Source organism: Bombina bombina, chromosome 12 (assembly GCF_027579735.1).
Source record: "Bombina bombina isolate aBomBom1 chromosome 12, aBomBom1.pri, whole genome shotgun sequence".
Taxonomy (NCBI): Eukaryota; Metazoa; Chordata; class Amphibia; order Anura; family Bombinatoridae; genus Bombina; species Bombina bombina.
The window spans coordinates 96,426,425-96,440,035 of NC_069510.1; the positions used below are offsets into that span (position 1 = coordinate 96,426,425).

The 13,611-nt window shown below is 36.2% G+C and overlaps 1 protein-coding gene across 1 annotated transcript in view; it reads right to left on the reverse strand.

Annotated features, from left to right (window-relative positions):
- PNCK (pregnancy up-regulated nonubiquitous CaM kinase) overlaps positions 1–13,611 on the reverse strand; it is a 154,323-nt gene that overhangs the window by 10,393 nt on the left and 130,319 nt on the right. Inside the window, exons 4-8 of the mRNA XM_053695398.1 lie at positions 11,557–11,631; positions 7,777–7,915; positions 7,343–7,466; positions 3,280–3,355; positions 1,345–1,457 (exon numbers count right to left, since the gene is read on the reverse strand). Coding sequence (XP_053551373.1) covers positions 1,345–1,457; positions 3,280–3,355; positions 7,343–7,466; positions 7,777–7,915; positions 11,557–11,631 — 527 coding nt within the window. The remainder of the gene's footprint in view (positions 1–1,344; positions 1,458–3,279; positions 3,356–7,342; positions 7,467–7,776; positions 7,916–11,556; positions 11,632–13,611) is intronic.

Sequence of the window (13,611 nt, forward strand, 5' to 3'; positions counted from 1 at the left end):
TTGACCTAGTCTGTATAGAATCCCCTTGTACAATCTCTTGACATAGTCTGTATAGAATTCCTTTGTACAATCTCTTGACCTATTCTGTAAAGAATCCCCTTGTACAATCTCTTGACCTAATCTGTATAGAATCCCCTTGTACGATCTCTTGACCTATTCTGTAAAAGAATCCTCTTGTACAATCTCTTGACCTAGTATGTATAGAATCCCTTTGTACAATCTATTGACCTAGTCTGTATAGAATCCCCTTGTACAATCTCTTGACCTATTTTGTATAGAATCCCCTTGTACAATCTCTTGACCTATTTTGTATAGAATTCCCTTGTACAATCTCTTGACCTAGTCTGTATAGAATCCTCTTGTACAATCTCTTGACCTAGTCTGTATAGAATCCCTTTGTACAATCTCTTGACCTAGTCTGTATAGAATCCTCTTCTACAATCTCTTGACCTAGTCTGTATAGAATCCTCTTGTACAATCTCTTGACAAATTATGTATAAGGTCCTCTTGTGTGACACCACAGCATGCTCCCTCTAGGATACTTTTTTTCCCTTGATCTCTATAGCACCTTTTTTTTAACATCCTCTTGGCCTATTCTCTAAAGAAATACTCTTGAACAACCACTTGACCTTTTCTGTGTAGGATCTTTTGGTATAACCCCTTAGCCTGCTCCCTATTGGATCTTCTGTTACAACCTCATCACCTATTCTTTATAGAATCCTCCTGAACAACCCATTGACCTGTTCTGTATAGGAACTTTTGGTATGACCCCTAAGCCTTTTCTCTATTGATTCCTCTTGTACAACCCATTGGCCTGTTTTCTGTAGGATGCCCTTGTACATTCTCTTGGCCTTTGAGCGATACGTTCCTCTTCTAAGAACGTATGGTAGGTTCTGCTGATGATCCTGTTATATGACCCCTCTGCCCTCACATTTATTTCCCAAGAACAATCTGTAAAGGCAAATAACTATGACTTTGGAAACCTTTTCTCCCAGGAGAGCTCATTATTATTTTTTTCTTTTCCCACTGAAATGGCTCTTTTATTATGTAAGATTTCTTGTGCTTCTGTAGCTGAAGGAAAGGTTATCCCCTTACAGATTCTCTGTGTGCTTAAATCACTCAGCTCAGAAACATTGTGTTTGTTTAATCCAATATCAAAGTCAGTTTTTTCACAAGACAAAGCCTGAAATCCTTTGCTAATAGGATAACAGAGGATAACCTGTAACTAAAAGTATTTTTAAGTGAAATCCTAAAATCAGTGACATTTTTATATCTTCACCCGTAGTCGTGCTTGATATTAATTGTACTTTACTCTAATTGGCGCCATTGTCAGGAGATTTATACCTGATTCAGATATGTCATCCCAGTACGGTGAGTCAAATTCATACTCTGCCTTTAGGATCTGGTTGAAAAGTTCTGAGTCATTCTCATCATAAAAAGGGGGGTAACCGCAGAGTCTGAAAAACATGAAACAGTAACCAGTGCTTATAGCTAAATTGTCACTGCATGTGGCACTAATGAACAGAGGAATATAAGACACTCAGGGACATGAAAAAGGTGTAATACACTAGCCAGTGATAATATGTGTGGTGTCGTGCAAGACAATATTAAAGGGACACTGAACCCAAATTGTTTTATTAGTGATTCAGATAGAGCATGTAATGTTAAGCAACTTTCTAATTTACTCCTATTATCAATTTTTCTTCACTCTCTTGCTATCTTGATTTGAAAAAGACGGCATCTAAGCTATTTTTTTTGGTTGAGGACGCTGGACAGCACTTGTTTATTGGTGGGTGAATTTATCCACCAATCAGCAACAACAACTCAGGTTGCTCAGCCAAAATGGGCCGGCATCTAAAGTTACATTCTTGCTTTTCAAATAAAGATACCAAGAGAATGAAGACAATTTCATAATAGGAGTAAATTAGAAAGTTGATTAAAATTGCATGCTCTATCCGAATCACGAAAGAAAAAAAATTTGGGTTCAGTGTCCCTTTAATAAACAGCCACTAACAGCCACAGCAGAATATCATAATCCGTAAAAACATAATTAAAAGACAGTGCAAAAATACTTTGAATTTCCAATGCGTAGTAGATTCCTTTCTGACACATTTTAAAGTTAGTACCTAGGGGCTCCCATGAGCATCTACTTAAATAAATGCACATTTATTCCCACCAAGTGATCACTAGTACCACAGTGAACACCTGGATATTAAAACCTACATGGAAGCTTTTAAAGAGGGGCTTCTAGACGTTAAAACAAGGGGTTCTGGGGTATCTGGCATTTTTGATGGCCTATTATAATAGTCTAGATACCCCCCATCGTTAAAATAGTGTGTATCTTTTTATTGTTATTATTTTTTGTTTGAAATTGAGTTTAAATGTAGCCACCAATCAGCAAGCGCTACCGAGGGTGCTGAACAAAAATGCTCCTAAGCTTACATTCCTGCTTTTTTTTCAAATAAAGATACCAAGATTACCTATACCATATTATCTATACCCTTGTTACCTTTTATACATTTATCTAAACCCAGCATAATGTAATAGAAACATAGAATTTGACAGTAGATAAGAACCAAAAAGGCCCATCAAGTCTACCCATATTACATGTTACTTTTTTCTTAGGATAGCCTTATGCATGTCCCAGGCATTTTTGAATTCCTTTACTGTCTTTGGGGTCTATTTATATATGTGCGGACAGACATGATCCACTATAGCGAACCATGTCCGCCACACATCGATAAATGCCGACAGCATACGCTGTCGGCATTTATCATTGCACCAGCAGTTCTTGTGAACTGCTGGTGCAATGCCGCCCCCAGAAGATTCGCGGCCAATCAGGGGTGTCAATCAACCCGATCGTAAATGATCGGGCGGATTGCTATACGCCGCCTCAGAGGCGGCGTATTAGTTTAGAAGCTCTTAACTCCTGTTTACGTTGAGCCTGAAGGCTCCCGCGGAAACAAGAGGAACAGGGGCCATTGAGCCCTTGTTAAATAAACCCCTTTGTGTTTACCACCTCAAATGGAAGTTTATTCCATGAATCCACCACCCTTTCTGTAAAAAAAGCTTCCTCAAATTTCTCCTGAATCTGCTACCCTCTAACTTTAGATTGTGACCCCTTGTTTTGGCATTTATTTTTTTGTGAAAAATGCTTTCAGCTTCTATTTTATTAAGTCCATTCATATATTTGAAGGTTTCTATCATGTCACCTGTTTCCCTTCTATCCTCTAAACTATACATATTTAGATCATAGAGTAATGTGAGAACGGTACATACAGGATATAAGAGATTACACCGATTGCCCATATGTCCACAGCTTTCCCATATGGTTTCTGCTCCAGGAGTTCAGGGGCTGAAAAAAAAAAAAGAGAAGATGTTGTGAGAACCGCTAGATGTTGTGATGTGGTTTTGCATTTCCAGTGCTAAGATTACATAGCTCAGTGATCAAACACATTGCTCTACAAACTTGTCCCTGAGTGCACACTCATTGTCACATGGTCACAATGAAGAAGTGATTGCTTCTCCAGAATGAGCCTGGTATGTTCTTGCACTCAAATACATTCATCTCATTCTACCATCTCAGCCTTTATAGATCCCACAAGGACAGTTCCAAAAATAAAAAATAGATGTTTAGAAGAATTAGCAGGATCTAAGCTTCACAGGACCTGATTACACAAACATTACTCGGCACAAGAACAGAACATTTGTAGACAACCTGGCTATAAGATCCTAGGGTTCGATAATCTAAGCTCTCTGGGTTTGTGAGATTCTGTAAGAAATCTCGGCAGTAAAACAAAGCCTCTGTTGGAATTCTCTAAAGACGTTATTTATCTTGACAACAACGAGTCTCACAACGGAGTGTTCCCTAAATTTACGTATTTGAAGGTGATGCATACATTACAGTAGGGCTCACAGAAATCATTATTTAAAAAGAATAATTTAAGTATTGGAATAAAAATAACCAGTAAAAAATGTATTGTTAAATTGCATTTCAATTTGTAACAAAATAGTTCTGCAAATAAATTATTTTATGGAAAAATTAAAAGGTGTATCAAAAACCTATTTAAAGGGACAGTCTACTTTTTATTGTTTAAAAACTGCCCCTTATCTAAGTTCTTTTGACAGACTTGCATTTTAGCCAATCAGGGTTGACTTCTAGGTAACTTAACAGGCGTGAGCATAATGTTATCTAAATAGCGCACATGAACTAGCGCTGTCTAGCTGTGAAAAACTAAAAATGCACTGAGAGTGGCCTTCAAAGGCTTAGAAATTAGCATATGAGCTTACCTAAATTTAGCTTACAACAAAGAATACCAAGAGAACAAAGCAAAGGTGATGATAAAAGTAAATTTGATATGTTTAAAGTTGCATCTCCTAGCTGAATCATGAAAGTTTAATATTGAGTAGACTGTCCCTTTAATGTGCGCAAACTACTCTGTAAAACTGAAATTTATAATACAAATTTTTAAGTGTATTATTTTCCTTATTGCAAAATTAGTTTCCCTGCCTTTGCTAGGGGGCTGAACATTTTCCTACTGCAGTTCTCGCTGCTTTTTTTTTTTCTTGCACTCTGAAAGGTGGCGAGATTTTGTAAAAATACTTATTACCTTAAAGGGGCAGCATACACCTTGTAATTACAATATATTTCTGTTGTGCTGCTATAGAATAATATATCAGTCAAATCTTAACATTTTTAAAACAAATTAGCATCTTTTTTACTACAATTATTTTTCAATAGCTAAGCTCCACCGACCATTTGCCTTATTTGGAGGAACCAATCTGGGCTTTAGTCTGCAGACAACAAGGCGTATAACCACTGCCATAAAGTTACTATAAAGTACACTGTTTTGCAGTTTTTATCTGATAAGCCACTTAGGAATATGTATGTAGCAGAGATAGCCTGGAGTCAACAGGTTGAATTATATTTACTTTTCAGAGCTAAACTACATGAAAAGGTGGCAAAATAAACAATAAAAGAATATTGCAAAGTTGTTTCATTATGCATAAATAATAGTTTTATATAAAAATCTCAACAAAGATTTTTTTATTAACACTCTAACCCTTATCAATACTCTAACCCTTATTAATACTATAACCCTTATCAATACTCTAACCCTTATTAATACTCTAACCCTTATCAATACTATAACCCTTATCAATACTCTAACCCTTATCAATACTATAACCCTTATCAATACTCTAACCCTTATTAATATTCTAACCCTTATCAATACTATAACCCTTATTAATACTCTAACCCTTATCAATACTCTAACCCTTATTAATACTCTAACCCTTATTAATACTCTAAACCTTATCAATACTCTAACCCATATTAATACTCTAACCCTTATCAATACTCTAACCCTTATCAATACTCTAACCCTTATCAATACTCTAACCCTTATTAATACTCTAAACCTTATTAATACTCTAAACCTTATCAATACTATAACCCTTATCAATACTATAACCCTTATCAATACTATAACCCTTATTAATACTCTAACCCTTATCAATACTATAACCCTTATTAATACTCTAACACTTATTAATACTCTAACCCTTATCAATACTCTAACCCTTATCAATACTCTAACCCTTATTAATACTCTAAACCTTATCAATACTATAACCCTTATCAATACTCTAACCCATATTAATACTCTAACCCTTATCAATACTCTAACCCTTATCAATACTCTAACCCTTATTAATACTCTAAACCTTATTAATACTCTAAACCTTATCAATACTATAACCCTTATCAATACTCTAACCCTTATCAATACTCTAACCCTTATTAATACTCTAACCCTTATCAATACTATAACCCTTATTAATACTCTAACACTTATTAATACTCTAACCCTTATTAATACTCTAACCCTTATCAATACTATAACCCTTATCAATACTCTAACCCTTATTAATACTCTAACCCATATTAATACTCTATCCCTTATCAATACTCTATCCCTTATCAACACTATAACCCTTATCAACACTATAACCCTTATTAATACTCTAACCCTTATCAATACTCTAACCCTTATCAATACTCTAACCGTTATTAATACTCTAACTCTTATCAATACTCTAACCCTTATCAATACTCTAACCCATATTAATACTCTTACCCATATCAATACTCTATCCCTTATCAACACTATAACCCTTATTAATACTCTAACCCTTATCAATACTCTAACACTTATTGATACTCTAACCCTTATTGATACTCTAACCCTTATCAATACTCTAACCCTTATTAATACTCTAACCCTTATCAATACTATAACCCTTATCAATACTATAACCCTTATCAATACTCTAACCCTTATCAATACTATAACCCTTATCAATACTCTAACCCTTATTAATATTCTAACCCTTATCAATACTATAACCCTTATTAATACTCTAACCCTTATCAATACTCTAACCCTTATCAATACTCTAACCCTTATTAATACTCTAAACCTTATCAATACTATAACCCTTATCAATACTCTAACCCATATTAATACTCTAACCCTTATCAATACTCTAACCCATATTAATACTCTAACCCATATTAATACTCTAACCCTTATCAATACTCTAACCCTTATCAATACTCTAACCCTTATCAACACTATAACCCTTATTAATACTCTAACCCTTATCAATATTCTAACCCTTATCAATACTCTAACCCTTATTAATACTCTAACTCTTATCAATACTCTAACACTTATTAATACTCTAACCCTTATTGATACTCTAACCATTATCAATACTCTAACCCTTATCAATACTCTAACCCTTATCAATACTCTAACCCTTATCAACACTATAACCCTTATTAATACTCTAACCCTTATTAATACTCTAACCCTTATTAATACTCTAACTCTTATCAATACTCTAACACTTATTAATACTCTAACCCTTATTGATACTCTAACCCTTATCAATATTCTAACCCTTATCAATACTATAACCCTTATCAATACTCTAACCCTTATCAACACTATAACCCTTATTAATACTCTAACCCTTATTAATACTCTAACCCTTATCAATACTCTAACCCTTATTAATACTCTAACTCTTATCAATACTCTAACACTTATTAATACTCTAACCCTTATTGATACTCTAACCATTATCAATACTCTAACCCTTATCAATACTCTAACCCTGATCAATACTATAACCCTTATCAATACTCTAACCCTTATTAATACTCTAACCCTTATCAATACTTTTTTCTTATTTTTTTCTTATTATTTTAAATGAATTAGTAGTCCTGCCCAGCAAGAATAAGTTGGACCTCAAGGGCATCCCGTCTTACCCACGTAGCCTGGAGTCCCACAGGCTGTGGCCATCATACCACCATCTTCAATCTTGGACAGGCCAAAGTCACTAATCATAATTTTGGAGTCCTCAAAGGGTGTTGCATAAAGAAGATTTTCTGGCTACAAAAAGAATAAAATAGCAGTGTAAAAGAAAAACAGCGAACATCACATCAAACAAAACCTGCTCCTCTCTCTCTGATCCTCTTTATGTGATAATACAAAATACTGATTTACTACTAACCCCATCTTGTCTCTCTTATTGGCTATCACATAAGTACAGGAAGAGGTGGGGTGTAACTGTGTGTTAAGTTGTATAACAAATCTCCCATGCCGTGCACAGGTTTTCTTTAAAACATTAATGGGACAACACTGGGCTCACAGTCGCGGTGTCTCTGGCTGTTAGCATTGACAGCCTCTGCGAACACTGTACCTTGAGGTCACGGTGCACAATCCCCATATTGTGTAAATACTGGACAGCCTCTAGAACCTGCTGGATCAGCTGGCTGGCATCTTTCTCTGTGTAATATCCACGTTCGATAATGCGGTCAAACAGCTCGCCACCTGTGACACTGTAACAGACAGAATAAGCTTCATTCGGTGCCAAAGGGACTAAATGATTTGACTGCTGCATTGGGCTGTTCATGTAGACAAGACTAAACTGCTTAGGTGGTGCTGAGGGTTTATTAAAGGCAGCCTTTTGTCTTTTTCAAACAAGCTACAAACATTTGTATATAATTAGAGCAAATGGGGTTGAATATAATTTAAATAATTTGTGAATTAGCTTTGGAGGTCAGCAACTCTTGTATATTCCTTAGAATGTGTTTGTCTATTTAAAAGGGATTCTAAACCCAAATTTTTTCTCTCGTGATTCAGACAGAGCATGCAATTTTAAGCAACTTTCTAATTTACTCCTATTATCAATTTTTCTTTGTTCTATTGCTATCTTTATTTGAAAAAGGTGTCTAAGCAATTTTTTTTTGGTTTTGAATGCTGGATAGCACTTGTTTATTGGTTGTTGAATTTATCCACCAATCAGCAAGAACAACCTAGGTTGTTTGACAAAAATGAGCTAGCAGCTAAACTTACATTCTTGCTTTTTAAATAGAGATACCAAGAGAAGGAAGACAATTTGATAACGGGAGTAAATTGGAAAGTTGCTTAAAATTGCATCACAAAAGAAATGTTTTGGGTTCAGTGTCCCTTTAACATAGAGATACATTGCTGAAGATGTATATATATATATATATATATATATATATATATACACACACATATATATATATACAGGGTATATATATATATATATATATATATATATATATATATATATACATACAGTATCTCACAAAAGTGAGTACACCCCTCACATTTATGTAAATATTTTATTATATCTTTTCATGGGACAACACTGAAGAAATTACACTTTTCTACAATGTAAAGTAGTAAGTGTACTGCCTGTATAACAGTGTAAATTTGCTGTCCCCTCAAAATAACTCAACACACAGCCATTAATGTCTAAACCGTTGGCAACAAAAGTGAGTACACCCCTAAGTGGAAAAGTCCAAATTGGGCCCAAAGTGTCAATATTTTCTGTGGCCACCATTATTTTCCAGCGCTGCCTTAACCCTCTTGGGCATGGAGTTCACCAGAGCTTCACAGGTTGCCACTGGAGTCCTCTTCCACTCCTCCATGACGACATCACAGAGCTGGTGGATGTTAGAGACTTTGCGCTCCCCCACCTTCCGTTTGAGGAGGCCCCACAGATGCTCAATAGGGTTTAGGTCTGGAGACATGCTTGGCCAGTCCATAACCTTTACCCTCAGCTTCTTTAGCAAGGCAGTGGTTGTCTTGGATGTGTGTTTGGGGTTGTTATCATGTTGGAATACTGCCCTGCAGCCCTGTCTCTGAAGGGAGGGAATCATGCTCTGCTTCAGTATGTCACAGTACATGTTGGCTTTCATAGTTCCCTCAATTAACTGTAGCTCCCCAGTGCCAGCAGCACTCATGCAGGACAAGACCATGACACTCCCACCACCATGCTTGACTGTAGGCAAGACACATTTGTCTTTGTACTCCTCACCTGGTTGCCACCACACACGCATGACACCATCTGAACCAAATAAATTTATCTTGGTCTAATCGGACCACAGGATATGGTTCCAGTAATCAATGTACTTAGTCTGCTTGTCTTCAGCAAACTGCTTGCAGGCTTTCTTGTGCATCATCTTTAGAGGAGGCTTCCTTCTGGGATGACAGCCATGCAGACCAATTTGATGCAGTGTGCAGCATATGGTCTAAGCACTGAAAGGCTGACCCCCCCCACCCCTTCAACCTCTACGTCTATTTCCCAAAGACAACCTTTGGATATGACGCTGAGCATGTGCACTCAACTTCTTTGGTCGACCATGGCGAGGCCTGTTCTGAGTGGAACCTGTCCTGTGATACCGCTGTATGGTTTTGTCCACCGCGCTGCAGCTCAGTTTCAGGGTCTTGGCAATCTTCTTATAGCCTAGGCCATCTTTATGTAGAGCAACAATTCTTTTTTTCAGATCCTCAGAGAGTTCTTTTGTCATGAGGTGCCATGTTGAACTTCCAGTGACCAGTATGAGAGAGTGTGAGAGCGATAACACCAAATTTACCACACCTGCTCCCCATTCACACCTGAGACCTTGTAACACTAACGAGTCACATGACACCAGGGAGGGAAAATGGCTAATTGGGCACAGTTTGAACATTTCTACTTAGGGGTGTACTCACTTTTGTTGCCAACGGTTTAGACATTAATAGCTGTGTGTTGCGTTATTTTGAGGGGACAGCAAATTTACACTGTTATACATGCTGTACACTCACTACTTTACATTGTAGCAAAGTGTCATTTCTTCAGTGTTGTCACATGAAAAGATAAAATAAAATCTTTACAAAAATGTGAGGGGTGTACTCACTTTTGTGAGATACTGTATATATGTGTGTGTTTAACTGTGTATTTACTGTAAATATTTCACATTCCAATGTTCTGCACATATGTTCTAAGTATTTTTAAATATATATTCCTATATATATCTGTCTATATCCATACCTATATATAATCATGCATATAATGTATATAGGTATAAATATATATTTGTTTAAAAAAACATCAGATTTATGTAGAAATATTTAATTATGAATAAATAAAATATATTCCGTAATGTTAAGAACATTGGAATATGAAATATTCATATTTTCATAATGGGTTAGCGCAATTGCAAAAATGCGATCGTGTTTGTGCAATAGTTGGGTGTTAGTTTTTTCCCATTTTTATTTCTCCGTTGACTTCTATGTGGGAATACATGACACGATATTCGATGTTCAGATTTTTGTGCTAGTTGGGTTACTGCTTGCCCAAAATATTTTTTTTTTAACTTGTAATACGAGCGCAACCCGACTAGTGCAAACAGCTTAACTCTAGCTGAGTTTTCGCGATTGCAAAAACATAATATACAGCGCCACTGGTAATTAGCCCTTAATATTTTCTAGTTAGCTATTTGACATTGCACATGCACAAATCAGCATGTGCGAGTAGGAAATGTTATTTGAGTCAATTGTGATTGGAGAAACTTAACATACCAAAATATACACGCAATAGGTGGGCGGAGCTTGGCGGCCATTTTATTTACTTCTTACAAGCTTAAAGTTGCGGCACCAGTTGTGGGAGGCTTCTCTTGTATGTAACAATAAGTAATGAACATGATGTATTGGGTCTATACTGTTCCTTTAATTAGATAGCCTTATGCATATCCCAGACATTCTTGTATTCCCTTAATGTAAGTTTCCTTACCACCTCTATAGAAGTCATTTCCACACTAATAAACTATCCTTTCTGTAAATAAGTGCATCTGCAAATTATTTCTCAACCTGCTACCCTCCTACGTTGGATCAGGACCCCTTGTTCTCTAAGAAACAAGTCAATTCTGAGAAGTGTAGAAGATATTAGAATTACGTTTTTTTTGGTTATAACAATAAACATATGAGTCAGGTTACATCTTGAATTTAAGGGGTCAAACAGATTTATAGGCTCAAATCCTTCTCTCTCTCTGAGACCTAATGTTTTACTTGCATATTGTCAATGCCCTGGATCTAATGGAAGTGTCTCCATCTTTACTGAGTTTGCCTCTTGCATAGACAGCCGTCACATAAATTCTGTTGTTTGCTGGTTGCCTTCTTTACTTACAGCTCCATCGCCAGGTACAGGTGAGTGGGACTCTCATGAATGTCTTGCAGGGCGACTATATTTTTGTGATTAATCCTGTAAAAGAGAGAAAAATAACATAAATATATAATTTCCCTCAATATGTGAAAGCTTTTTCCGGCCTCTTGTGTTCTGATGCACAGTACAACTGCTTTCTTATACAAATACAGCTAACCATTCCCTGCTCTTTGCACACTGACTCATGATTAAGAAAGTGGGAGGCTATAAGATGAACGGACAAGTAATTTCAGCTTTGCTGAAAGCCCAGGAGAAAGCTGCTCTGCGTTCTCAGGTTGCTGTGGAAACGGTGCAAGTTACGCTTTCGGGCATAACTACAAATAAGCTATAGAATTGTCAGGTTATTTTTCTGATCAGATAAGTGCTTACAACTATACACATCTTGTTCTGTGCAGACAAACAGGACAACTTTACACAGCCAATCTCTTCCCTAGACTGCATGATGGGGTATAAAGCCCATTAAAGGGACACTGAACCCAACATTTTTCTTTTGTGATTCAGATTTTTAAGCAACTTTCTAATTTACTCCTAATATTAATTGTTCTTCATTCTCTTGGTATCTTTATTTGAAAAGCAAGAATGTAAGTTTAGATGCCGGCCCATTTTTGGTGAACAACCTGGGTCGTTCTTGCTGATTGGTGGATACATTCATCCACCAATAAACAAGTGCTGTCCAGGGTCCTGAACTTTCATTTTCAAATAAAGATAGCAAGAGAACAAAGAAAAATGGATAATAGGAGTAAATTAGAAAGTTGCTTAAAATTGCATGCTCTATCTGAATCATGAAAGAAAAAAATTGGGTTCAGTGTCCCTTTAATGTAAGGGCCACAATGGAATATGGCTGGAGAAGACACTTTTAAAAAAATGTGTTCATTGGAATAAAACTATATAGTTCCATACAAAGAACTTAAAGGGACATGTAACCCAATTTTTTTTCTGTCATGATTCAGATAGAGCATGTGATTTTAAACAACTTTCCCATTTACTTCCATTATCTAATTTGTTTTGTTTTCTTGATATTCTTTGTTGAAAAGGATATCTAGGTAGGTACAGGAACTGCTGATTGGTAGCTGCACACAGTAGCGGAGCTACACAACAGTAGGCCCTGGTGCACAATATTTTTTTAGGCCCCCCCAAAGGTAACTCATTAGCAATATTAATCATTTACATGCTGCTCTATATAATGAATTAGAGGATAGACAAGCACTAACCTGCACTAATTAAAGGCACCCTGCATTAGGATTGTACACATGCTGCACACACCTATGTATAGACTGGCTGCTCTGGGCCCCCCAAGCCTTTGGGCCCTGGTGCAACTGCAACTGCTGCACCAATGGTAGTTCTGCCCCTGGCTGCACATATATAATTCATGTTATTGGCTCACCCATCGTGTTCAGCTAGCTCCCAGTAGTGCATTGCTGCTTCTTCAACAAGGGATACCAAATGAATTAAGCAAATAAGATAATAGAAGTAAATTGAAAAGTTATTTAAAATGGTATATTCTATCTGAATCATGAGGGAAATGTATGGATTTCATGTCCATTTAGGTTGAGTTTACATTGCTAGTGTTCATTTTGAGCCACAAATTGTTAAACTGGTATAAAACATTATTAACTTCTGTTTTTTGCCCAATTGACATGTGTTTTGCAAGAGCATGAAAAACGCATCAGGATTTAAGCGTTTTCCTACCCCTATTTTCATTTAACATTCAGCAACTGTGTAGTTTTAGAAGAAAATTATTGCCTGAGAATATGTTGCTTAGCAACTCTAACCCAATGATCTATATACTTGTTTTGTGCTGGTGACTTCCCCTGTGATCAACTCAGCTGCAATAATATAATAATATATTTAATAAACTATTTAATTAAAATCTATGTCAGACCCCTATGTCAAGTTAATATTTTCTCTTCATGGTTTGAAACAATGTCTTAATTATATAATTATGAATCCTTCATAAAGTTGGGTCCATTAAAAGCACCATATGATAACCAAAAATACAGGGACAGATTACGAGTGGCA